Source organism: Gorilla gorilla, chromosome 4, assembly GCF_029281585.2.
Source record: "Gorilla gorilla gorilla isolate KB3781 chromosome 4, NHGRI_mGorGor1-v2.1_pri, whole genome shotgun sequence".
NCBI lineage: Eukaryota > Metazoa > Chordata > Mammalia > Primates > Hominidae > Gorilla > Gorilla gorilla.
The window spans coordinates 61,212,441-61,237,785 of NC_073228.2; the positions used below are offsets into that span (position 1 = coordinate 61,212,441).

At 47.6% G+C, this 25,345-nt stretch overlaps 1 protein-coding gene across 3 annotated transcripts in view; it reads left to right on the forward strand.

Moving 5' to 3' along the window:
• Positions 1–3,245: 3,245 nt before the first annotated feature.
• The window catches only part of ADAP2 (ArfGAP with dual PH domains 2), a 40,165-nt gene continuing 18,065 nt past the window's right edge, over positions 3,246–25,345 (forward strand). For 2 of the 3 annotated variants that reach the window (XM_019026913.4, XM_055388613.2), the window contains exons 1-5: positions 3,246–3,423; positions 4,254–4,384; positions 8,125–8,216; positions 13,177–13,256; positions 15,462–15,574. In XM_019026913.4, the coding sequence (XP_018882458.1) occupies positions 3,330–3,423; positions 4,254–4,384; positions 8,125–8,216; positions 13,177–13,256; positions 15,462–15,574 (510 nt within the window). In that variant the 5' untranslated portion in view covers positions 3,246–3,329. Of the gene's footprint in view, positions 3,424–4,253; positions 4,385–8,106; positions 8,217–13,176; positions 13,257–15,461; positions 15,575–25,345 lie in introns of all 3 variants that reach the window. The other variant, XM_019026912.4, reaches the window with a different exon arrangement.

The window sequence follows — 25,345 nt, forward strand, 5'->3', positions numbered from 1 at the left end:
TAATTGCACAACATTGTGAATATAATTGAATGCAATCGATGACATAGTATTGTACACTTAGAAATGATTAAGATGGGTGGGGCATGGTGGCTCATGCCTATAATCACAAAGCTTTGGGAGACTGAGGCTGGAGGATTGTTTGAAGCCAGAAGTTGGAGTCCAGCTTGGGCAACAAAGCAAGCCTCTGTCTCTGTGAAAATAGAAAAATAAAAAAATTAGCCGGGTTTGGTAGTATGTTCCCATAGTCCCAGCTACTCAGGAGGCTGAAGCAGGAGGATCACTTGAGCCCAGGCATTCAAGGCTGCAGTGAGCTCTGATTGTACCACTGCACTCAAGTCTGAGTGACAAAGTGACACCCTTGTCTCTAAAGAAAAAAATGGTTAAAATGGCAATTTTTGTGTTTAGATTTTATCACAATTTTTTAATTTATATATTTTTTCTTTTTTTTTTGTTTGTTTTTTTTTGAGCAACCTTATTAACTGAACCACAATTTAAGTAAAAAAAGAAAAAAAAAAGTCCAGAATGCACTAAAGGGAGGTTTCATGAAATCACCTGGGACTGACTGAGCCACAGTAGGAGATCTGGATTTAGGCCCTGTTCCGCTTCTTATTTGGCTCCATGACCTTGGGTAACTTAAATCCTCTGAGGCTCAGCTTTCTCTTCTGCAAAGTGGCCTGATATGATGCTGCCCTCTGAGGGTGTCATGAAGCTAAAATATGATCAAATGTGTGACACTCTTGTAAAAAAAACACTCAGTAATTGTTCATTAGCATTGTCCTACAACCACCACCACCAAAGAAAAAAAAAAAAGAAAGAAAGAAAGAAAAGAAAAAAGAAAGGAAAAGAAAAGAAAGCATTATAAACAAAATACCAGAGTACATTGTTTTGCTCTGAGGATGCCTGAAATGTCACATTAAGGCTGTTTGATGGGAACCTCCAGAAATAAGGAAGGGAAGAGGGGAAACTAAAGGAATCTCTCAATCTCTGGCTCCTCACTATGAATGAGATACTGTATGTTCTCTTGGATTGGCTATTTTTTTCCTTTTTCTTTTTCTTTTTCTTTTTTTTTTATTTTTTTTTTTGAGACGGAGTCTCACTCTGTCGCCCAGGCTGGAGTGCAGTGGCGCGATCTCGGCTTACTGCAAACTCCGCCTCCTGGGTTCATGCCATTCTCCTGCCTCAGCCTCCCGAGTAACTGGGACTACAGGCGCCTGCCACCATGCCCGGCCATTTTTTTGTATTTTTAGTAGAGACGGGGTTTCACCGTGTTATCCAGGATGGTCTCGATCTCCTGACCTAGTGATCCGCCCGCCTCGGCCTCCCAAAGTGCTGGGACTACAGGCGTGAGCCACCGCACCCGGCTTTTTAAAAAATTTCTGAGATTCAACCAGAGCCTACTTAGAACTGGGTTGGCTTTTGTGGGACCTACAGGGAGGTGGCAGTGAGACCTAAGGTGTCAGAGAAGCAAAGGAGCACAGACTGGTGAAGGCTCAGGTGCTGAGGAAGCACCCCCAGCATCACAATTTTGTCCCAGTGTTGGGCAGAGGAGAAATGTCGTTAGCTTGTCTCCTCTTCTCCCTCTCTCCCTCTTTTCTCTGCCTTCATACCTTAGGTTGACTTTCCCATCTTTCTCCTGGGAGATTTATTTCTGTCCCTTTTTTCATCTAAAGCAACGGAAATGAATCATCTTTCAGCCTGTTTAATAAACAGCCCCATGCCCCCTGACCCCAGCTGACTCTCTCACTGGTTCCTCTGTGGCTGCTCCTGGGCTAGGCCTCACCCCCTCACAGGCAAGACCCCCTCATGGCTGGCTATTCTTGGTAATACTCTCCACCCTCCCTTCCTGCTCAGTCCTGGCAGCTTGACCTCCTCCACCCCAGGGATGATGGGAATCACACACAGCATTCCAAGCGACAATTCCACAAGCTGACCATAGGGGCAGGGGAAGCAAGGAGGCCACCATTTTTGGAGGGTTTCTTTGTGCCATTTCAATGACCCTATTAGTGGATCTTACACTCTCCATTTAAGAGTTGAGGATTTGGAGGCTCAGAGAAGTGAAGGAACTTGCCCAGAGACGAACAGCTGGGAAATGTGGAAATGGAGTCAACATTTAAAGCCTGAATTTCTGGATTCCTGAATTCATTCCATTACACCATATTGCTGTGCGTGTGTGTGCACGTGTGTGCTTGCGCCCGCATGTATGTTGAATGGCAGTGTGGGCAGGTCAGCTAGAACATCAGCTGCAATTCACCAGGATGGAAACCTGATTTTATCCTGAAGGTTAACACCTGTCTATCATATGCATATGGCTTAATGCATCTGTGTGCATTAAGGTATTAACCTACATAGAAGATGGCAAGTATGTACAGTATGTATTTCACCAGGAGGCCCATGAGTCATTGCAGATGATGTCAAGGAGTAACGAAGATGATGTCAAGCAGTAACAAAGATGGGAGAGAGGGAAAGAGGAAATGAAATGCCCACATTTAAGACCACCTATACCCTGCCTTCACCTCGCGGTGATGGAACTTCACAGGTTAAAGTGCCTGGCTGTGTCCACCTTGGTGAAACCACACTTTTCTGGTGAACAAAATCATGCAACTATTAGTTGGACTTCTAAAAATGTGCAGGTATCATTTATAGGAGCAATATGGAATACAGACATAAAACTGCTGACGTCAAACTCCCTGGTGTGGACATGTGTATGTGTCTGCGGTCAGAGAGTGGAATTAACACAAGTATATAAATAACCGTTATGCAAGGTAGATAGAAAGTGCTCAGGTCCAAAAGAAATGGACAGATACTACAACAGTATTCTTGGAGACCCAGAGGCTGGAAAGATTACTCCAGGCAGGGTATCACAGAGGGCTTCCTGAGGAGGTGGCATTTGCATATAAATACGCCTCCAAATAGATGTAAGATCTTACATTAACAGAACGCTTTAACAGAAGTTAGATTCTGGTTAATTTTCCAAGAAGCGCTGAGATGCAGACGTATGCCCTTGTTCCTCTTTCATAGACGTGGAAACTGAGACCCAGAGAGGTTGAATAGGTTGTCCACAGTCTCGTAGCTACCAAGTGACAGGCCACGATTTGATCTCAGGCCAGTGTGTTAAACTCCAATTTGCGTGCTCCTGTCCCTCCCCGCGCGTCGGCGGAGCTCGGGGCCGGACTGGACCGGCCGAGGGAGGGGCGGACAGTCCTGACGGGGCGGGGCGGGGCTGGCGGCCGCCCAGGCCTGGCTGAGGCGCCGCGGCCCGGTCCTTCTCCACCTGCCGGGCGGAGCGCACGGGCCATGGGCTGAGCCCCGCTGAGCCCGCCGGGCCGGCCATGGGCGATCGCGAGCGCAACAAGAAGCGGCTGCTGGAGCTGCTGCGGGCGCCGGACACAGGCAACGCGCACTGCGCCGACTGCGGGGCGGCAGGTAAGGGCGCGGCGGCGCGGGCAGCGCGAGACCCCCGGCGGGACCCCAGGCCCACCCGACTCCTCCCCTCGGCCCCACCGGGTCCCGCCCTCGGCCCCCTGGACCCAGACGTGGCACCTGCGGGCCCGGACCCCTCCCACCCAACCGTGAACCTCTCACCCGAGCCCCGAGGGCCGTCGCCACCACACCCTGCCCCGGCCCCTACGAGCCCAGACTCTGCTCCCCTCGCGGGACCAGATGCGCATCTTCCCACGTGCTTGGACCCCGACACGAGAGCCGGCAGCCTGGAGCCCTTCCCGTCCCGCTCTCTTCCCTGGCCAGGCACCCGACCGCCCGAGTCCGGGCTCTCGATGTCTGCGCACCCAGGTGCGCCCCACGCCCTCGGACTCAGACATCCCAGCCAAGGCTAAACGTCGGGCCCAGGCCGCCGACAGTCCTGTGCCCCCTGCCCGCTCCCAGACGCCCCCCGAAGGCCTCCCCAGCGCCCCACCTCGCGGACGCCGAGGGCCCCCTAACTCAGCCTCCCCAGCTGCAGCTCCGCGCCGAGCCCCGCGGTGCGCCCCCCGCGCCCTCCTCTCGGTTCCTTCTGAGTCCCTTCACTTCCACGTCGCGCAGCCTCAGACTCTCTCCCCGGGCCCTGAACTGCCTCCAGGATCTTCACCCCGGTCGCCGCGCAGCGGCCGGTAGGCTAACCAGAAGGTGCCAGGCTGGCCGCTTAGTTCGCCTTAGGTGGGAGAAGGGGCGCCCCACCTGCCCCAGCGCCCCGAGCCCAGCCCTGGTTTCTTCACCGCGCTTTCCGCTCAGCTCCTCTCCTGCCTCATCCCCTGCAGATCCCGACTGGGCCTCTTACAAGCTGGGGATCTTCATCTGTCTCAACTGCTGCGGCGTCCACCGTAACTTCCCTGACATCAGCAGAGTTAAATCTGTGCGACTTGACTTCTGGGACGACAGTATTGTGGAGGTAGAAAGGCATGCCCGTGGATAGCCATGGAACTGCGGGACTGGAGTGGAGGCAGCGGGCAGGGGGCTCCCATTCTACAGAGGGGGAAACTGAGAACCAGAGAGGGGCAAGTCTAGCCAGAGGAAACACAGCTTATAAGATGGCAGCTTAGACAGAGGCCGAGAGTTCAAATTCTGGCTCTATCATTTGCTTACTTTTTTTTTTTTTGAGACGGAGTCTCGCTGTGTTGTCCAGGCTGGAGTGCAGTGGAGCAATCTTGGCTCACTGCAACCGCTGCCTCCCGGGTTCAAGTAATTCTCCTGCCTCAGCTTCTCAAGCAGCTGGGATTACAGGCGCCCGCCACCACACCCAGCTAATTTTTTTGTACTTAGTAGAGACGGGGTTTCACCATGTTGGTCACGCTGGTCTCGAACTCCTGACCTCAGGCGATCCACCACCTCAGCCTCCCAAAGTGCTGGGATTACAGGCCTGAACCATCCTGAACCGCTCCTGGCCATCATTTGCTTACCTATAAGCTGGGAGGCCCTGAGCTAGGTACTTTGACCTAGCTGTGGACCCTCAGTTTCCACATCTGTATTCAAGGGATACCACCACCATTTCTCTTTTTTCTTTCTTCCTTTTTTTTTTTTTTTTTTGAGACGGAGTTTCACTCTTGTCGCCCAGGCTGGAGTGCAACGGCCAATCTCGGCTCACTGCAACCTCTGCCTCTTGGGTTCAAGCAATTCTCCTGCCTCAGCCTCCTGAGTAGCTGGGATTACAGGCACCCACCACCATGCCCAGCTAATTTTTGTATTAATTTTTAGCAGAGACGGGGTTTTGCCATGTTGGTCAGGCTGGTCTCGAACTCCTGACCTTGGGTAATCCACCCTCCTTGGCCTCCCAAAGTGCTGGGATTACAGGCATGGACCACTGTGCCTGGCCACTACCACCAATATCACAGCACTGTTGTGAAGATGATTGTAGGCTCAGTCCAGACACAAAGAAAGCAGTCAGTTAACAGTTGCTGTTGTACGGGTGTGGTGGCTCACACCTATAATCCCAGCACTTTGGGGGGCTGAGGCTGGTGGATTGCTTGAGCCCAGAAGTTCAACAGCAGCCTGGGCAACATGGTGAAACCCCGTCCTTACAAAAAATACAAAAATTAGCTGGGTGTGATGGCATGCGCCTGTCGTCCCAGATACTTCGGGGGCTGGGGTGGGAAGATCACCTGAACCTGTGAGAGTGTGGCTGCAATGAGCCGAGATCGCACCACTGCACTCCAGCCAGGGTGAGAGTGAGACCCTATCTCAAAAAAAAAAAAAAGTTGCTGTTATCACTAGTGAAGTCTTGGACTGGGGGAAGGGAAATAACCTGATTTGTGGTCTAAAGTCCTCCTTTCCCCCTAGGCAGAAAGAGGACCACTTTGCTCTCCTGCCCTCTGGGGGTGGAGGATACCCTCAGCCTGCATAGTAATTCCATTTTGGTCAGAAAACCTCCAGAGAGCAGGCAGTTCTGCACTGTGCGGGTTGGCTGAGGGTTTCCAGGACTATTGGGGAAGCAGGCTGACATTTACTGAATGCCCACTCTGTGCCAGGTACTGTGCTAGACAGCACCGGACTGGAGGCTTTAGTGTGATCTTACTAAGTGCTGGGTCTTGGGAGAGAACAATGAACAAGATAAGGTCCCTGGCCATACAGAGCTTACATTCTAGTGCGGGAGAAAGGCTGGAAACCAGTAAACCAGCACATAAACCTGAAGGATTTTATTTGCACCTTATAACTCCCATGTTATATTTTCTGTTTTCTTTGTTTTTTTTTTTTGTTTTTTTGTTTTTTTGAGATGGAGTTTCACTCTTGTTGCCCAGGCTGGAGTGCAATGATGCGATCTTGGCTCACTGCAACCTCTGCCTCTGGCGTTCAAGCGATTCTTGTGCTTCAGCCTTCTGAGTAACTAGGATTACAGGCATGCACCACCATGCTCGGCTAATTTTGTATTTTTAGTAGAATTTTTACTAGAGACAGGGTTTCACCCTGTTGGTCAGGCTGGTCTCAAACTCCTGACCTTAGGTGATCCACCCGCCTCGGCCTCCCAAAGTGCTGGGATTACAGGCGTGAGCCACCGTGCCCAGCATTTTTTTTTTTTTTTTTTGAGATGCAGTCTCACTCTGTCACCCAGCCTGGAGTGCAGTGAGTGGCACGATCTCGGCTCACTGCAACCTCCACCTCCTGGATTCAAGCGATTCTCCTGCCTCAGTCTCCTGAGTAGCTGGGATTACAGGCACCCGCCACCATGCCTGGCTAATTTTTTGTATTTTTAGTAGAGATGGGGTTTTGCCATGTTGGCCAGACTGGTCTTGAACACCTGACCTGAGGTGATCCACCTGCCTTAGCCTCCCAAAGTGCTGGGATTACAGGTGTGAGCCACAGCGCCCAATCCTCTGTTATATTTTCTTCTTCTTCTTCCTCCTCCTCCTCCTCCTCTTCTTCCTTCTTCCTTCTTCTTCTTTTCTTTTCTTGTCTTTTCTTTCTTTCTTTTTTTTTTTTTGAGACGGAGTCTCACTCACTCTGTTGCCCAGGTTGGAGTGTAGTGGTGTGATCTTGGCTCACTGCAACCTCCTCCTCCTGGGTTCAAGCAATTCTTGTGCCTCAGCCTCCCGAGTAGCTAGGATTACAGGCGTGCACCACCATACCTGGCTAATTTATTTATTTATTTGAGAGAGAGTCTCGCTCTATTGCCTAGGCTTGAGGGCAGTGGCAAAATCTCGGCTCACTGCAACCTCTGCCTCCCGGGTTCAAGCAATTATCCTGCCTCACCTTTCTGTGTCCTGGCTAATTTTTGTATTTTTTTAGTAGAGACAAGGTTTCACCATGTTGGTCAGGCTGGTCTCAAACTGCTGACCTCAAGTGATCCCCAGCCTTGGCCTCCCACAGTGCTGGGATTACAGGTGTGAGCCACTGTGCCTGGCCATTTTCTTCATTTTTACGGGTGAGATTCCAAGGGTCACTCATCAAATAAATGGTAGTCAGGATTTGAATCCTGCTCTGTTGGGATCCAAAGCTGGCGACACAGCCTAGCGGCCCCTGCAGAGGAGAAGAGGAGCAATGCTCCTCTCCTGCAAAGGAGATGCCCAAGCGATGTGAATTGAAAACCCGGTGTTTCTTCCCACTTCTGCCCTTGCCCTAGCTATGCCACTGCTGCCAGGGCCACTTTTGGTGCATCAGCCTCTGGGTCTCTTGGGTGCCAAAGGGCCCTACTAATCATCCTGACCTATGCACTCCATGAGGCCAGCACCCACTTCCTCCATCCTCCAGGTACATTTATCTCCTGCAGACTTTCAGGGCTGCTAGGGGTCCTGGCCATCTGTGGAAGGCATGATAGGAAGAATATGAGCTTTGGAGTCAGGTCTGGGTTCAAATCCCAGTTCTCCACTTATAGCTGTGTTTCCTTGAACAAATAACCTAACCCGTCTGAGCCTCAGTTGACTCATCTGTAAAATGAATACAGTGATATGAAAATGGCTGAGAAGACCCAGTGAGCTGATGTGTGAGCACTGTGGAGTCCTGTGCCCATATGAGGCATGGTTATATCTGCCCGTGATTGTTACAGGCTGGGGCTTCCCAGCAGTATGGATGACCAAGCCCGGTGGGACATCTCCTTCTTGGAGGCAGTTTCTTCTGACTCAGCCTAAGTCAGTGGCCTCATAGTTTCATTTCACGTTTTTTCAAGTTCTAATATTACCTCAGGTTGCTGTTGTCTTGCAGTTTATGATCCACAATGGAAATCTCCGTGTGAAGGCCAAGTTCGAAGCCAGAGTCCCAGCTTTCTACTACATCCCCCAGGCCAACGACTGCCTGTGAGTGGGTGATTCCTTAGGGACTGGGTGAGGGGTCTGTCCTGGTTCTACCTCCTCCCCCTCTCCATCTTTGGTGTCTTCATCTGTGGTGGTCTCTTCTGTGGGCCTGGTGTGCAGGTAGATCCAGGAAAGCACTGGATACCATCACAGAGAGCACATGGGAAGACTGGTATAAGCCTCTTTCTGCCTCTGTTGCTTGGGCGTGTCTCTTCCTTTCTCTGGGCCTCAGTTTCCACAGCTCTTAAATGGAGGATTTTTCTGTATGATCTCTATGATTTTTCTCTATGATCTCTGCCTGTGACATTCTTGTAGCTTACAGATGGTGGCTAACTTGATAAGAGGGGGTAAACACTAGTATCTTACTAGACCAAGTGTGTTTCAGCTACTTCCTTTAGAGAAATATGTCTAGGGCTGGCCAGGCACGGTGGCTCAGGCCTGTAATCCCAGCACTTTGGGAAGCCGAAGTGGGCAGATCACAAGGTCAGGGGATCGAGACCATTCTGGCTAACACGGTGAAAGCCTGTCTCTACTAAAAATACAAAAAAAATTTAGCCGGGCGTGGTGGCGGGCACCTGGAGTCCCAGCTACTTGAAAGGCTGAGGCAGGAGAATGGCGTGAACCCGGGAGGCAGAGCTTGCAGTGAGCCAAGATGGCGCCACTGCACTCCAGCCTGGGCAACACAGCGAGACTCCGGCTCAAAAAAAAAAAAAAAAAGAGAGAAATATGTCTAGGGCTCTGCCACCTAAGCTCGGGCTGGCTCTAAACAACTTGCCTGAGCTGCAGATCCCTAAATAATAACCATAAAAATAAGAATAACAGCCAGGCACAATGGCCAGTGCCTGTAATCCTAGCACTTTGGGAGGCTGAGGTTGGAGGATCACTTGAAGATAGGAGTTCAATGTCAGCCTGAGCAACATAGCAAGACCCTGTCTCTACAAAAAATAAAATAAAATGAACTTAGCCAGGGCATAGTAGCACGTGCCTGTAGTCTGAGCTACTAGGAAGACTGAAGTGGGTGGATTGCTTGAGCCCAGATTGCAGTGAGCTAGGATCACATGTGTCACTGCACTCTAGTATGAGTGACAGAGTGAGACCTAGCATTAGAAAAAACAAAAAAAAAAGTAGCTACTGGCTGGATGCAGTGGCTCATGCCTGTAGTCCCAGCTACTCAGGAGGCTAAGGCACGAGAATTGTTTGAACCCGGAGGCGGAGGGTGCATTGAGCCAAGATCACGCCACTGCACTCCAGCCTGGGCAACAGAAGGAGACTGTCTCAAAAAAAAAAAAAAAAAAAAAGGCCAGATGTGGCAGCTCACACCTGTAATCCTAGCAATTTGGGAGGCCGAGGCGGGCGGATCACTCGAGGCCAGGAGTTCAAGACCAGCCCGGCCAACATAGTGAAACCCCGTCTCTACTAAAAATTAAAAAATTAGCTGGGCATGGTGGCACATGCCTGTAGTCCCAGCTACTCGAGAGGCTGAGGGAGGAGAATCGCTTGAACCCGAGAGGTGGAGGTTGCAGAGATCGCACCACTGCACTCCAGCTTGGGCAACAGAGTGAGACTTTGTCTCAAAAAAAAAAATTGCTACTAATATTATTGAGCTTTGCTTAAGTACTACGCCCTGTGCAAAATGCTTATGTGCATGTATTTGTTTAATTCTTTCAACAACCCTACAAGTACTGCTACTATCCCTATGCTATAGATGAAAAAACCTGAGGTTTGTGGAGGCAAAACTGGTCTAGCCTGTCTGACACCAGGGCCAGGGTGACTGTATCATGGCATTGGGATAATTCAATATAAGAGGGGGGCTTTGAAGCAGCAGGAGGGTTCAGGTCCCCTGGAGGTGAGGGTTAGTGTGGCACTGGTACCTAGTGGCCCTGGACCTCTGCAGATCTGACTGCCTGAGCCTGCAACTCCTTCCCAGGGACTTAGACTCCCCACCAGGGCTGCTAGACAGTGCCTTGTGTAAATGGGGAGAAGGAATCCCTTTAGGCTGACCTAGCCTCATAGCGGGTATGTCTGGCAAACAGAAAGCAGCTGCATTTCAGCTGCCGAGCCTCAGCAAGGTGCTTTTGGGCAGTACACAGACTATATAACCATACCTAGTGGTCTTGTAATTTCTCAGTGCTTAGACAATTAAGAGCTAGTAAGGCACTCTGGAGTGGCTGGGGAAGCACAGCTTTCTACTTGGAAGACCTCAGTTTTGTTTCCTAGCTCTACTGTGACCTAGCTGGGAGGACGTGGGCAAGTCAGCAAATCTCTCTGATTGTCAACATCCTCATCTCTGAAATGTAGGCAATGATGCCTGCATCATAGCATAGTTGTAGAGATTACATGAGATAACTTATGTAGAACCTTTCACATGCCACCCGACACACTGGTTTGAATCCATTTCACTGTGTCTGCTTCAGAATGCTACCTGTCCATGGCCAGCTGTGGGGTGTGCTGACTCAACTTGAGAGGGCCTGTCTCATCCTGGCTCGCTGCTGCCACTCTCTCCTTTGCTCCAAGTGCTCAGTAAACACGTGCGCTGTGCTAGGCTTCCTGCCGGCACTACACAGACATTACCCACCATGACTCCAGCAGCAGCCCTGCACTTTAACCCTTTTTATCTGAGTACTAATGGCCACCTTCAGGACCAACATGGGTGGCCCTTGGTCTCCATTCCTTCTCCCTGCTCTGATCTTGTGTCCCAGGGTTTCCACCCTCATGGTGGGCCAGGTGATTCTCCTCAGTGATCTGTGGGCTGTGCACTAGGAATGACTCTCTCTCTCTTTTTTCTTTCTTTCTTTTTTAAATATAGAGACAAGGTTTCACTCTGTTGCCCAGGCTAGAGTTCAGTGGCACAATCATGGCTCACTGCAGCCCCAACCTCCTCGGCTCAAGTGATCCTCCCACCTCAGCCTCCCAAGTAGCTGGAACTACAGGTGCATGCCACCATGCCTGGTTAATTTTTGTATTTTTGTTTGTTTTTATTTTTGTAGAGATGAGGTTTCATCATGTTGCCCAGGCTGGTCTCAAACTCCTGAGCTGAGCTCAAGCCATCTGCCTGCGTTGGCCTCCCAAATGCTGGGATTACAGGCATGAGTTACCATGCCCAGCCTGGACTCTTGATTGTAAGCGACAGAAACCTTATTTATTTATTTATTTATTTTTGTGACAGAGTCTTGCTCTTTCACCCAGGCTGGAGTGCAGTGGCACAATCTCAGCTGACTGCAACCTCCACCTCCTGGGTTCAAGTGATTCTCCTGTTTCAGCTTCCCAAGTAGCTGGGATTACAGGCACGTGCCACCATGCCCAGCTAATTTTTGTATTTTTGGTAGAGCCGGGGTTTTGCTATGTTGGCCAGGCTCGTCTTGAACTCCTGACCTCAAGTGATCTGCCTGCCTTGGCCTCCCAAAGTGCTAGGATTACAAGTGTGAGCCACTGCGCCTGGCCAGAAACCCAGTTTAAACCAGCATTAAAAAAAGAGGATTTTATGGGTTCTGGGGATCAGACTACCTGAAGGACAGTGGTGGAGCTGGCCTCAGGAAGGACCAAGCCAGGAGCTCACACACCATCAGGTCTCTCATACTCTCTCTGGCTCTCTTTCCTCTTTCTCTCAGCCAGGCTTCCTTCACACAGCTGGCAGCAAGGCCACAAGCAGGTGCCAGGCTATACCTTCCAGCGTGACTCTGGAGAAAGCTCCATCAATCTCTCCTTCACTTTTGACCCTCTCGGTCCACACAGCCCAGAGCAGCAAAGAGCTCTGAATGACCAGGTTGGGCCAGATGCCCAGCTCTAGGTCATTCCTGTGGGTATGGGCTAAGGTCATATATACCTTGGAACACTTCCCTGGAAAAGGTGAGCAGGAACCAAACAATTAAAATAACTCCACTCTCGGCTGCATGGTTTTTCTGCAGGACTCACGGATGACAATCTCTGATTGAGATCACATTAAACACCTACTATGTGCTGAGTAGGTGCTAGGCCCTTTATATACATTTAAACCTCTCAACAACCCTGAGGGCTAAGTGAGTATAACAATAGAGGTCTATTCCCCAAATTCAGAGGAGTTGTGTAACTTGCTCATGGTCACACAGTGGATAAATGATAGAGTGAGACCAGGTCTCAGGTGGTCAGATCCTAAGACGACTGCTCTGTCCAGTGTAGCCTGCCCAGACTTCATGGGCAGGTACAGGAAGAGGCTCCTGGACTCTCCTGCCTAAGCTCATGAACACACAGTGGGAGCAGGTGGTGTAGATGGTCCAGGGGAGCCAGTATCTGTCTCATTGACCTAGAGAGCTGACACTGGGATTGGAACAACTCAGTGGTTCTCATATAGCCCACTGGGAGAAATATTTCCCCCAGAGGACATTTGGCAATGCCTGAAGACATTTTTGGGTGCCACAACTGGGGAGGGGGTGCTACTGGCATCTAATGGGTAGAGGCCAGAAATGCTGCTAAACATTCTGTGGAGCATGGGACAACCCATAAGACAACACAACAAGGAATTATCCAACCCCGAATGTTAACAGTACTGAGGCTGAGGAATCCTAGGTAGCTGGAGCAGGCAGTGAGGCACTGCTGTGATGTTCCCACCCTCAACTGCAGGGTCTTGGAAAAGAATGCATCAGTCCAGGCATGGTGGTAATCCCAGCACTTTGGGAGGCTGAGGCAGGAGGATCGCTTGAGCCCTGGAGTTCAAGACCAGCTTAGGCAACATAGGGAGACCCCCATCTCTACAAAAATTTAAAAATTAGCCAGGTGTGGTGGTGCCTGCCTGTGATCCCAGCTACTTAAAAGGCTGAGGTGGGAGGATCGCCTGGGCCTAGGAGGTCTAGGCTGCAGTGAGCCGTGATCACGTGATCACACCACTGCACTCCAGCCTGGGCAACAGAGGGAGACCCTGTCTCAAAAAAAAAAAAAAAAAAAAAGAGAATGCATCAAACGCAGCTGACCTCAGGCTCTCTCTGTTTAGGGTCTTAAAGGAACAATGGATTCGAGCTAAATATGAGAGACGGGAATTTATGGCTGATGGGGAAACCATCTCGCTCCCAGGTAAAGTTATTTCCATCACCTTTTGAAATCTATATTTTAATGAGCTCTAGAAAAACCAAGTGCCTAAATATTAGGAGCAAGATCCATCCAAGAGATGCCTGCTGTTCTCACTGTGGCCGCAGAGGCCAAGGTGTGGGTTCTTCTGACTTTGAAATAACAACACATCAGCTGGTGGGGCTTTATGCTCTGAGCAGCAGAGAAGCTCAGAGCTTCTCTGGTCTTTGTCTCAGGTCTTTGCAGGGTCACAAGTGTGTACAGACTCTTTTTTTTTTTTTGAGACAGGGTCTTACTCTGTTGTCCAGCCTGGAGTGCAGTGGCACTATCACAGCTCACTGCAGCTTCAATCTCCCGGGCTCACATGATCCTCCCACCTCAGCCTCCCAACTAGCTGGGACTACAGGCACATGCCACCATACCTGGCTAATTTTAGTGGGTTTTTTTTTTTATTTTTATTTTTTGTAGAGATGGGGTTTCACCATGTTGCCCAGGCTGGTCTTGAACTCCTGAACTCAAGTGATCCTTTCGCTTTGGCCTCCCAAAGTGCTGAGATTACAGGCGTGAGCCACTGTGCCCAGCCAGACTCTTTTTCTTTTTCTTCTTCCTTTTTTTTTTTTTGAGACAGAGTCTTGCTCTTGTTGCCCAGGGTGGAGTGCAGTAGCATGATCTCAGCTCAGTGCAGCCTCTGCCTCCTGGGTTCCAGCCATTCTCCTGCCTCAGCCTCCTGAGTAGCTGGGATTACAGCATCATGCTTGGCTAATTTTTGTATTTTTAGTAAACACGGGGTTTTACCATGTTGGCCAGCCTGGTCTCGAACTCCTGACCTCATGATCCGCCCACCTTAGCCTCCCAAAGTTCTGGGACTACAGGCATGAGCCACCGCGCCCAGCATCAAACACTTAATATAAATTGCAGAAAGACTCCTCCACTGGACAGACCAATTAGGAAAAGATATCCCTGCTCCTGGTGAGCTTTATTCCTGGTGCAGCTCAAGACTTGGTGAGGAGCATGGGCTTAAATTCAGCCTCCCTTTCGACCATTGTGCAGGGTACAACCTCTTCTGTGGCCCTGGACCTGTGGCAGTTTCACCCCCACAGTCCTGAGTCCAAGCTGACTCTGACCCAGACAGTAAAGTATAAAAAATCATTCTTAGAGGGCCAGAGGCAGTGCTCAGCTATCCTGGCTACCAGGACCACAAATTATTCTATTTATTTATGTATTTATTTATTGAGTCAGGGTCTCACTCTGTTACCCAGGCTGGAGTGCAATGGCGTGAACTCGGCTCACTGCAACTTCCACATCCCAGGTTCAAGTGATTCTCATGCCTCAGTCTCCCGAGTAGCTGGGATTACAGGCATGCACAACCACACCTGGCTAATGTTTATATTTTTAGGAGAGTCAGGGTTTTGCCATGTTGGCCAGGCTGATCTCAAACTCCTGACTTCAAGTGATCTGTCTGCCTTGGCCTCCCAAGGTGTCAAGATTACAGGTGTGAGCCATTGCACCCAGCCCATAAATTATTCTTCAAACCAGCAGATGCCTGGAGGGAGTCTCACTGTGTCACCCAGGCTGGAGTGCAGTGGCACAATCTCGGCTCGCTGCAACCTCCCCCTCCCGGGTTCAAGTGATTGTCCTGTCTCAGCCTCCTGAGTAGCTGGGATTACAGGCACGCGCCACCATGCCCAGCTAATTTTTGTATTTTTAGTAGAGACGGGGTTTCACCATGTTGGTCAGGCTGGTCTTGAACTCCCGACCTTGTGATCTGCCCGCCTTGGCCTCCCAAAGTGCTGGGATTACAGGCGTGAGCCACTGCGCCCAGCCTTACTTCTCAAGTTTCATTAGGTTGATGTCAGCATGAAGTTGGGCAGGACCATATGTATTTAGTATGTATTTAAGTGTCTTTCAGAATCAGTCCAGTTTCTCAGGACTTTGCCTTCTTAAGGGTCTTCTTATGAGACAGCCTGATACACAGAAAGTCAAGGAAGAAAGGTTTTAGGCAGTGGGAAGTGCCCCTGAAGTGAGAAGACATCACAAAGTTGGCCCCAGATGGGATCCTTGTGTTCTGCAGCTGAAATAGGGAAGTCTGAGTGGAGATACTTTGGCAGCAGATGGAAGGCTTATTCCACCCTTGAGAACCTCAGAGGTTCCTGAGCTGCTTGTGATCTTAAGGTCACGTGTGTTCACGCTTTGTCATCCTTGCTGCTTAAGGTAACCGGGAAGGATTCCTGTGGAAGCGAGGAAGGGACAACTCACAGTTTCTGAGAAGGAGGTTTGTACTTCTGGCAAGAGAAGGCCTCCTGAAGTACTTCACAAAGGAACAGGTAAGATGCCAGACCAACGAGAGCAGGTCCCTTCCTGAGCACTCTCACCCGACTAAGGTCTACATTCTAATCAGTGGTGCCCTTTTCTCGTAGAGAATCTCAGCCCCTGAGAGGCACAACATTTGGCTACTTTTCCTTGGCTATACAGTAAATCCAGTCCACCAAAAATCATACTTTCTGTCCACCTAGAATCAGCTTAGATAGGTCCATGTTTAAGCCTTTGATGACCACTTGGTTTTGCTTCATTTATTCATTCACTTAAGAAACATTTATTGAGTACCTACTGTGTGCTAGACATTATTCCAGGCACTGAGGATACAGCAGGGAACTAAACAAAACTCTTGTTCTCAGGGAGCTTTCAGTCTAGTGAAAGGAAAGAGCTCCGTAATCAAAACATCAATATATAATATACCAGGAGGCAATAGTTTTATAAAGTAAAATAGAAGTGGCTGCGCACAGTAGCTCACACCTATAATCCCAGCACTTTAGTAAGAGATTGAGGCAGGGGGATTGCTTGAGTTCAGAAGTTTGAGATCAGCCTGGGCAACATGGTGAAGCCCCATCTCTACAAAAAATACAAAAATTAGCTGGGTCAAGCACATACACCTTTGTATGGTGGCACATGCCTGTAGTCCCAGCTACTAGGGAGTCTGAGGTGGGAGAACTGCTTGAGCATGGGAGGTCGAGGCTGCATTGAGCCGAGATTGTGCCACTGTACTCTAGCATGGGTGACAGAGTGAGACCCTGTCTCAAAAAACAAAACAAAACAAAAACAAAAACAAAAACCGGGCACGGTGGCTCATGCCTGTAATCCCAGCACTTTGGGAGGCCGAGGCAGGTGGATCACTTGAGGTCGGGAGTTTGAGACCAGCCTGACCAACATGGAGAAACCCCATCTCTACTAAAAAAATATAAAATTAGCTGGGCGTGGTGGCGCATGCCTGTAATCCCAGCTACTCGGGAGACTGAGGCAGGAGTATCACTTGAACCTGGGAGGTGGAGGTTGCGGTGAGCTGAGATCGTGCCATTGCACTCCAGCCTGGGCAACAAGAGTGAAACTCCATCTCAAGAAAAAAAGAAGTAAAATAGCGGAGAGTGAGAAGATAGAGAACAATGAGAGTGTGTTAGGGAGTCAGGGAGTGCTGCTGCAGAGTGATCAGGGAAGGCCTCTCTGGTGACATTTGAGCAGATAACTGAACAAATGTGAGCACTGAGTTACATGGCTATGTGGGGGGAAGAGTAGAAGAAAGGGGAGGAACGGTATGTGCAGAAGCCCTGAGCACAGGTATGGTCAAACACATACACCTTTGTACCGATTTGAGAAAGATGATCCCTTTAAGAGGGTGCAGCCCCTGGGCCCCAGTCTCGAAAATCAGAAGCCTGGTTTGCAGTTACCAGTCAGCTAGGAGCTTTTTATGCAGTGCACAAACTACTTAACCATAAGCTGCAACCCCGGCCCTGAGCTAGAAGTGTGTTTGGTGGGTATAGGGCATCAAGGAGGGCAGAGCGACTTGTGCAGAGTGAGCAAGGAAAAGTGTGGAGGGAGATGAAGTCACATGGTGGAGGGCCTTGTAGGTCATAGCAAGACTTGGGATTTCTTTTGGTAACAGTTTATTGAGATACAATTCACATACCATATAATTCATCCATTTAAAGTATGCAGTCAATTGGCTTTTAGTGTAATCACAGAGTAGCACAACTATCACCACGATTCAGTTAAAAACTTTAAACACCTTATCCCTTAGCTGTAATCCCCCACCCCACCCCACCACTAGCCCTAGGCAACCAAGAACTTACTTTCTGTCTCTATGGATTTGCCTAATCTGGTTATTTTTTTTTTATTTTATTATTTTATTTTATTTATTTTTTTAGAGACAGGGTCTTCCTCTGTTGGCCAGGCTGGAGTGCAGTGGTGCAATCATAGCTCGCTGCAACCTTAAATTACTGGCCTCAAGCGCTCCTCCTGCTCCGGTCTCTCAAAGCACTGGGATTGCAGATGCATACCACTCCACCCAGCTAATTTTTATTTACTTATTTATTTTTGTAGAGATAGGGTTTTGCTTTGTTGCCTACGCTGTTCTCAAACTCCTGGCTTCAAGCAATCCTCTGCCTCAGCCTCCCAAAGTACTAGGATTATAGATGTGAGCCACTACGCCAGGCCCATATCTGTCTTTTTTATAATAGCCATCTTCGTGGGTATGAAGTCGTATCTCATTGTGGTTTTGATTGGTGTTTCCCACATGGCAAATGATGTTGAGCATCTTTTTAATGGGCTTATTGGCCATTTGTATATCTTATTTGTAGAAATGTCTATTCAGATCCTTTCCCCATATTGGCCGGGTACGGTGGCTCACGCCTGTAATCCCAGCATTCTGGGAGGCCGAGGTGGGCAGATCAGGAGGTCAGGAGATGGAGACCATCTTGGCTAACACAGGTCCTTTCCCCATATTTTAATTAGGTTATTTGTCTTTTTATTATTAAGTTGTAATAGTTCTGTATATATTCTAGATACAAGTCACTTATACATGTAGGATTTGCAAAAATTTGGGCTTTTGGATTTTACTGAGTGAGATGGGAAGAAATTGGAGGATTTTGAGCTGAGAAGTGATATTATTTGACTTAAGTTTTTGATTGATTGATTGATTTGAGATGGAGGCTCGCTCTGTCACCTAGGCTGGAGTGCAGTGGCGTGATCTCGGCTCACTGCAACTTCTGCCTCCCAGGTTCAAGCAATTCTTTGCCTCAGTCTCTCGAGTAGCTGGGATTACAGGCACGCACCACCATGCCTGGCTAGTTTTTGTATTTTTAGTAGACAGGGTTCCACCATCTTGGCCAGGCTGGTCTTGAATTTCTGACCTCGTGATCCACCCACCTCACCCTCCCAAAGTGCTGGGATTACAGGCGTGAGCCACGGCGCCTGGCCTATTTATTTATTTTTTGAGATGGGATTTCACTCTATTGCTCAGGTTGAAGTGCAATGGTGTGATCTCGGCTCACTGCAACCTCCACCTCCCGGGTTCAAGCGATTCTCCTGCCTCAGCCTCCCCAGTAGGTGGGACTACAGGCGTGCACCACCACACCCGGCTAATTTTTGTATTTTTAGTAGAGACAGGGTTTCACCATGTTGACCAGGCTGATTTAGAACTCCTAACCTCATGTGATCTGCCTGCCTCAGCCTCCCAAAATGCTGGGATTATAGGCATAAGCCACTGCGCTCAGCCTGACTTAAGCTTTTTAAAAGCAGCACGCTGGCTGCTGCTAGGGTGAGTAGGGAGGAAGGAGGGCAGAGCAGAGGCAGAGAAATTAGTCAGGAAGCTGTTGCAATAACCCAAGTGAAGAAGAATGGTGGATCCGACCAGGATGGTTAGAAGTGGTCAGATTCTGGATATATTTTGGAAGTAGAGGCAATAGAATTTATTGAAGGATTGGATGTGGGGTGTGAGAGTAAGAGGAATCAAGGATGATTCCCAGATTTTTGCTCTACAAAACTACAAGAATAGATTTGCTATTTACTAAGGTGGCAAAGACTTAGACCCCTAAGGGGATGCTCAAAAGTCCTTTTTATTCTGAGATGCCTATGAGTCATCCAGTAGAGACATGGGGAAAGAAGTTGGATGTATGTTTCCTGAATTCTAAATCCAAGTGACAGAAGTTGGATGTCTGATTTGGAGGCTTGGAGAGAGTTTGGAACTGGAGTCGTCAGCATGTAGACTGGTTTAGTAATGGGACTGGCTAGGATCACCTAAGCAGGAAAAAGGTGTTCAAGGACTGAGTATTTTGGTTATGTGTTGCTGAGTAACAAACCATCCTAAAACTTAATGGCTTAAAATATCAATTTACTCTTTCTCACAATCCTATGGGTCAGGAATTTGAGGAGGCCTCGGCTGTTCTGGTGTACTCCATGTGGCATCAGCTGGGCTACTCTGCTGCCCTTAGCTGGCCAGAGACCCAAAGAAGCTTTCACTCATGTCTAGTGCCTTGGTGTACTCTATATGGTGGCTCTGTCTTCCTCATTCAGGAGTCTAGCTTAAGCTTTCTTGTGGCTTGGCTGCTGACTTCCCTAAACAAAAGCAAATGCTACTAGACCTCTGGAAGGCTAACCAGGAGCTGCATTCTGTTGGTCAAAGCAAGTCATGCAACAAGCCCTGATTCAAGGGGAGGGGAAATAGATTCAACCTCTTCATGGATAGAGGGTCACGTATACACTGGGAGGGAAAGACTGGGTGAGCGCCATCTTTGGAGACCATCTACCCCATTGAGCCCTGGGGCATTCCAGTATTTAAAGGACAGAAAGATAAGAAGTTTTCAGCAAAGAGAATGTGAAATTGTGGCCAACAAAGTAAGAGAAGGATAAGCTGTGAGCACTTTAGCCTTCACCTTACTCTATTTCCTATATGTAGAATTATTATATATTCCCCCTGTTGCTTTTCTAGGCAGACCAGAGCAATGCTAAAAGGTCTGTCTATGGGGAGGAGAAGGGAGGATGAAGAGAAGTGGGTTAAAGGGTACAAACATTGTAAGATGCAAGGAATAAATTCAATATTTGATACCAGAGTGGGGTAACTATGCTTAACAAAAATACTCTGGTGACCAACACCCTAAATATCCTGGCTTGATCACTACACATTATATACATGTAGCGAAATTTCACATGTACCCCATAAATTTGTATAAATAATAATATAAAAGGTCTGTCCAATGTGGCCACAGTCTGGAACCAAGTAAAAAATGTTAAGGGATGAAGAATCTTTACCCTCCAAGTTAGAGGAAGAATTTTTTCCCAGTCTTCAATGTAAAGCACTGAAAAATGTGGCTTTTTCAACATTTTTGCTGAAATGGTACAAAAGGCCGGAAGAGAAAGCGCTACTGCAGTTAGGAAAGGTCACCAAACCCCAGCAGCTGCTGCGAGTTGGTCTCTCGGACAGGGCCTCATCATTGGTTGAAAAAAGTTGATCTGTTTTTCAGTTCTATGCCAGTTCAGTCTAGAATAGTCCAAAAATAGAATAGGCTCCCTATATTCTTTTTTATTTATTTCCCAAAGTGGATATTTTAAAATCATAAAGGTAACTAATTTTTAGGTAAAACTTTTGGGTAATACAAAAAAGGAAATGAAGTATAAAGAAAGTGAAACTGAAAAAAAAAAAAAAAAAAGCCCCAAGCTCTATACAAAGCACTTCAAAAAAGTTCTTGGAGGCCAGGCTCGGAGGCTCACACCTGAAATCCCAGCACTTTGGAAGGCCGAGGAAGGCAGATCACGAGGTCAGGAGATTGAGACCATCTTGGCTAACACGGTGAAATCCCGTCTCTACTAAAAATACAAAAACTTAGCTGGGCGTGGTGGCAGGCGCCTGTAGTCGCAGCTACTCAGGAGGCTGAGGCAGGAGAATGGCCCGAACCTGGGAGGCGGAGCTTGCAGTGAGCCGAGATGGCGCCACTGCACTCCAGCCTGGGCAAAAGAGCAAAACTCCATTTCCAAAAAAAAAAAAAAAAAAAAGTATTGGACAAATGAGATTAAAATTAAAGATATAAACTTTATTTCTCAACATAAGCTCCAACAAGGTCAAGACACTTTTATAATTGATGACACCAGCCATTTAGTCCATCCCCTAGCAATTGAGGGTCCTGGGAATTTAACCATGCCAATGCAGTCTTTTTTACATTTTGTTTTTTTATGCTGTTTTCTGAGACAGGGTGTGGCTCTTTCACCAAGGCTGGAGTACAGTGGTGCAATTCTAGCTCACTGCAGCCACAACCTCCCAGGCTCAAGCGCTCCTTCCACCTCAGCCTCCCGAGTAGCTGAGACTTCAGGCACACACCACCATGCCTGGCTAATTTTTGTATTTTTTGGCAACGACAGGGTTTCGTCATGTTGCCCAGGTTGGTCTTGAACTCCTGAACTCAACTGATCTACCAGCCTCACCCTCCCAAAGTGCTAGGATAACAGACATGAGTCACCACGCCTGGCCTTTTTTTTTATGCTATTAACTGAAGAAAGATGGGTACCCTTTACAGATTTTTTTTTTTTTTCGAGATGGAGTCTTGCTTCATCGCCCAGGCTGGAGTACAGTGGCATGATCTCGGCTCACTGCAACCTTCGCCTCCCAGGTTCAAGTGATTGTCCTGCCTCAGCCTCCCCAGGAGCTGGGATTACAGGCGTTGGCCACCATGCTGGGCTAATTTTTGTATTTTTAGTAGAGATGGGGTTTCACCATGTTGGCCAGGCTGGTCTCGAACTCTTGACCTCAAGTGATTCGCCCGCCTCGGTCTCTGAAAGTGCTGGGATTACAGGCATGAGCCACCATGTCCGGCCTCCTTTACAGATTTTTTAAGATTAGAAAACAAAAAGAAGTTAGAAGAAGCCGAATTTGGACTGTAAGATGATGCATAATCACTTCCCATTGAAACTCTCACAAAATTGCCCTTGTTTGATGAGAGAAATGTAGTTGAAGCATTGTTGTGGGGGAGAAGGACTCTCTGGTGAAGCTTTCTCAGATGTTTTTCTGCTGAAGCTTTGGCTAACTTTCTCAAAACACTCTCATAATGAGCAGATGTTATTGTTCTTTGGCCGTCTAGAAAGTCAACAAGCAAAATACCTTGAGCATCTCCCAGAAAACTTTACCATGGCCTTTGTTCTTGACTGGTCTGCTTTTGCTATGACAGGACCACTTCCACCTCTCGGTAGCCATTGCTTTGATTATGCTTTGTCTTCAGGATCATACTGGTAAAGCCATGTTTCATTTCCTGTTACAGTTCTTCAAAGAACTGCCTCAGGATCTTGATCTCACTTGTTTAAAATTTCCATTGAAAGCTCTGCTCTTGTCGGCAACTGATCTGGGTGCAATGGCATTGGTACCCATTGAGTGGAAAGTTTGCCCAGCTTTAATTTTTCAGTCAGATTTGTGTGAGCTGCACCAACTGAGATATCTGTGGTGTTAGCTATTGTTTGTGCTGTTAATTATTGCTTCTCTTCAATTAGGGCATGAACAAGATGATTTTTTTCATTGCAAATTGATGTAGATGGTCTGCTGCTGCAGGCGCCATCTTCAACATCATCTTGTCCCTCCTTAACAAGTTATCCATTTGTAAACCACTAATTTTGTTGGGGATTTGTCCCCGTTAACTTCTCTGAAAGCACCAGTGATTTCACCATTCTTCCATCCAAGCTTCACCATAAATGTTGATGTTTGTTCTTGCTTCAATTTTAGCAGAATTCGTGTTGCTCTGAGAGGGGCTGTTTTCAAGTTGATGTCATATCCTTCTTAGTGCCTCAAACAAAATCCCACTCAGACATGTTATAACAAGTTAGTATGAGTTTATTTTGGTGCAAAACAATTTGAAATCCATGCATAGCTTTTTCATACTATGTGTTTTCCATGAACTTTTCTAAGTCGCCTTGTATAAGAGTATTATATGATCTCATTTATATGAAATTTTAGAACACGCAAAACTGTACTGATAGAAGACAAATAAGTGGTTATCTGGTGTTGGAATGGGGTAGAGATTCTGCAAAGGGGGATGAGTGAAGTCTTTTGGGGTGACATTTAGGATGATAAGTAATGTTTTATATCTTGATTTTTGTGGTTACATGGGTATATACATTTGTCAAAAATCAAACTTTTTTTTTTTTTTTTTTTTTCGAGATGGAGTCTTGCTCTGTCACCAGGCTGGAGTGCAGTGGTGCGATCTTGGCTCACTGCAACCTCCGCCTCCTGGGGTCAAGCGATTCTCCTTCCTCACCCTCACTAGTAGCTGGGACTACAGGTGTGTACCACCACTCCCAGCTAATTTTTGTATTTTTAGTAGAGACAGGATTTCACCATGTTGGCCAGGATGGTCTTGATCTCTCAACCTCGTGATCCACCTGCCTCAGCCTCCCAAACTGCTGGGATAACAGGTGTGAGCCACAGTGCCCGGCCCAAACTATACTTTTAATATGAGTACAGTTTATTGTTTCTAAACTACACCTCAATAAATGTTGATTAAGTGAAAATTAACAATGAGATACAATTCCATACCCATCATATTGGCAAAAATTTTATAATCTGGTAGTGTCAAGTGTTGGTGAGTATATGGGTAAAGGGGAACTATTCTATTTCACTGATGGAAGTAAATATTGGTACAATCACTGTTGAGCCATTCAGCAGAATAATTTGGCAGTCTCTAGTAAGTGAAGATGTATATAACTGTGATCCAGCAATTCCATTTCTAAGCATACGCTGTGACCTACAGATGCACTCACATATGTGTACCAGGTGCACAAACTGACTGCAACATTACTTATGATAGCAAAAAATCAGGAACAATCTCAATATATATATAGGAACAATCTATTAACAGAAAATGATAACTTTTGGTATAGTCATTTACAAGAACAAACTAGACTGGTGTATCTCAGCATGGGTAGACCTCAAAAATATAATGTTGAAAGCAAAAAGAACCTCATTAAAACGGGCAAAAGATGTGTACAGACACTTCTCAAAGAAGACATACACGTGGCCAACAAGCAAATGAAAAAATGCTCAACATCACTAATCAGAGAAATGTAAGTCAAAACCACAATGAGATACCATCTATACCAGTCAGAATGACTGTTATCAAAAAGTAAAAAAGTAACAGATACTGGTGAGGTTGTGGAGAAAAGGGAATGTTTACACACTCGTGGCAGGAATGTAAATTAGTTCAGCCACGGTAGAAAGCAGTTTGGAGATTTCTCAAAGAACTTAAAACAGAACTAACATTTGACCCAGCAATCCCATTACTGGGTATATACCCAAAGCAATAGAAATAATTCTACTATAGGCCAGATGCAGTGGCTCATGCCTGTAATCCCAGCACTTTGGAAGGCAGAGGCCGGCGGATCACCTGAGGTCGGGAGTTCGCGATCAGCCTGACCAACATGGAGAAACCCTGTCTCTACTAAAAATACAAAATTAGCCAGGTATGGTGGTGCATCCCTGTAATCCCAGTGACTTGGGAGGTTGAGGCAGAAGAATCGCTTGAACCCAGGAGGTGGAGGCTGCAGTGAGCTGAGATCACTCCATTGTACTCCAGCCTGGGCAACAAGAGTGAAACTCGGTCTGAAAAAAAAAAGGAAAGAAAGAAAAGAAAAAAGAAATAATTCTACTGTAAAGACACATGTACATGTATGTTCATCGCAGCACTATTTACAATAGCAAAAACATGGAATCGGCCTAGATGCCCATCAATGGTGGACTGGATAATGGAAATGTGGTACGTAAACATCATAGAATACTACACAGCCATAAAAAAGAATGAGATTGGCTGGGCACAGTGGCTCATGCTTGTAATCCCAGAACTTTGGGAGGCCGAGGCAGGTGGATCACGAGGTCAGGAGTTCAAGACCAGCCTGACCAACATGGTCAAACCCCATCTCTACTAAAAATACAAAAATTAGCCAGGCATGGTGGCACCTGTCTGTAATCCCAGCTACTCAGGAGGCTGAGGCAGGAGAATGGTTAGAATCTGGGAGGCAGAGGTTGCAGTGACCTCAGATCACGCCATTGCACTTCAGCCTGGACAACAGAGCAAGACTCTATCTCAAAAATAAATAAATAAATAAATAAATAAATAAGAACCAGATTGGCCGGGGGCGGCGGCTCACGCCTGTAATCCCAGCACTTTGGGAGGCCGAGGCGGGCAGATCACCTGAGGTCAGGAGTTCAAGACCAGCCTGGCTAACATGGTGAAACCCCGTTTCTACTAAAAATACAAAAAATTAGCTGGGTGTGGTGGCACACGTCTGTAATCCCA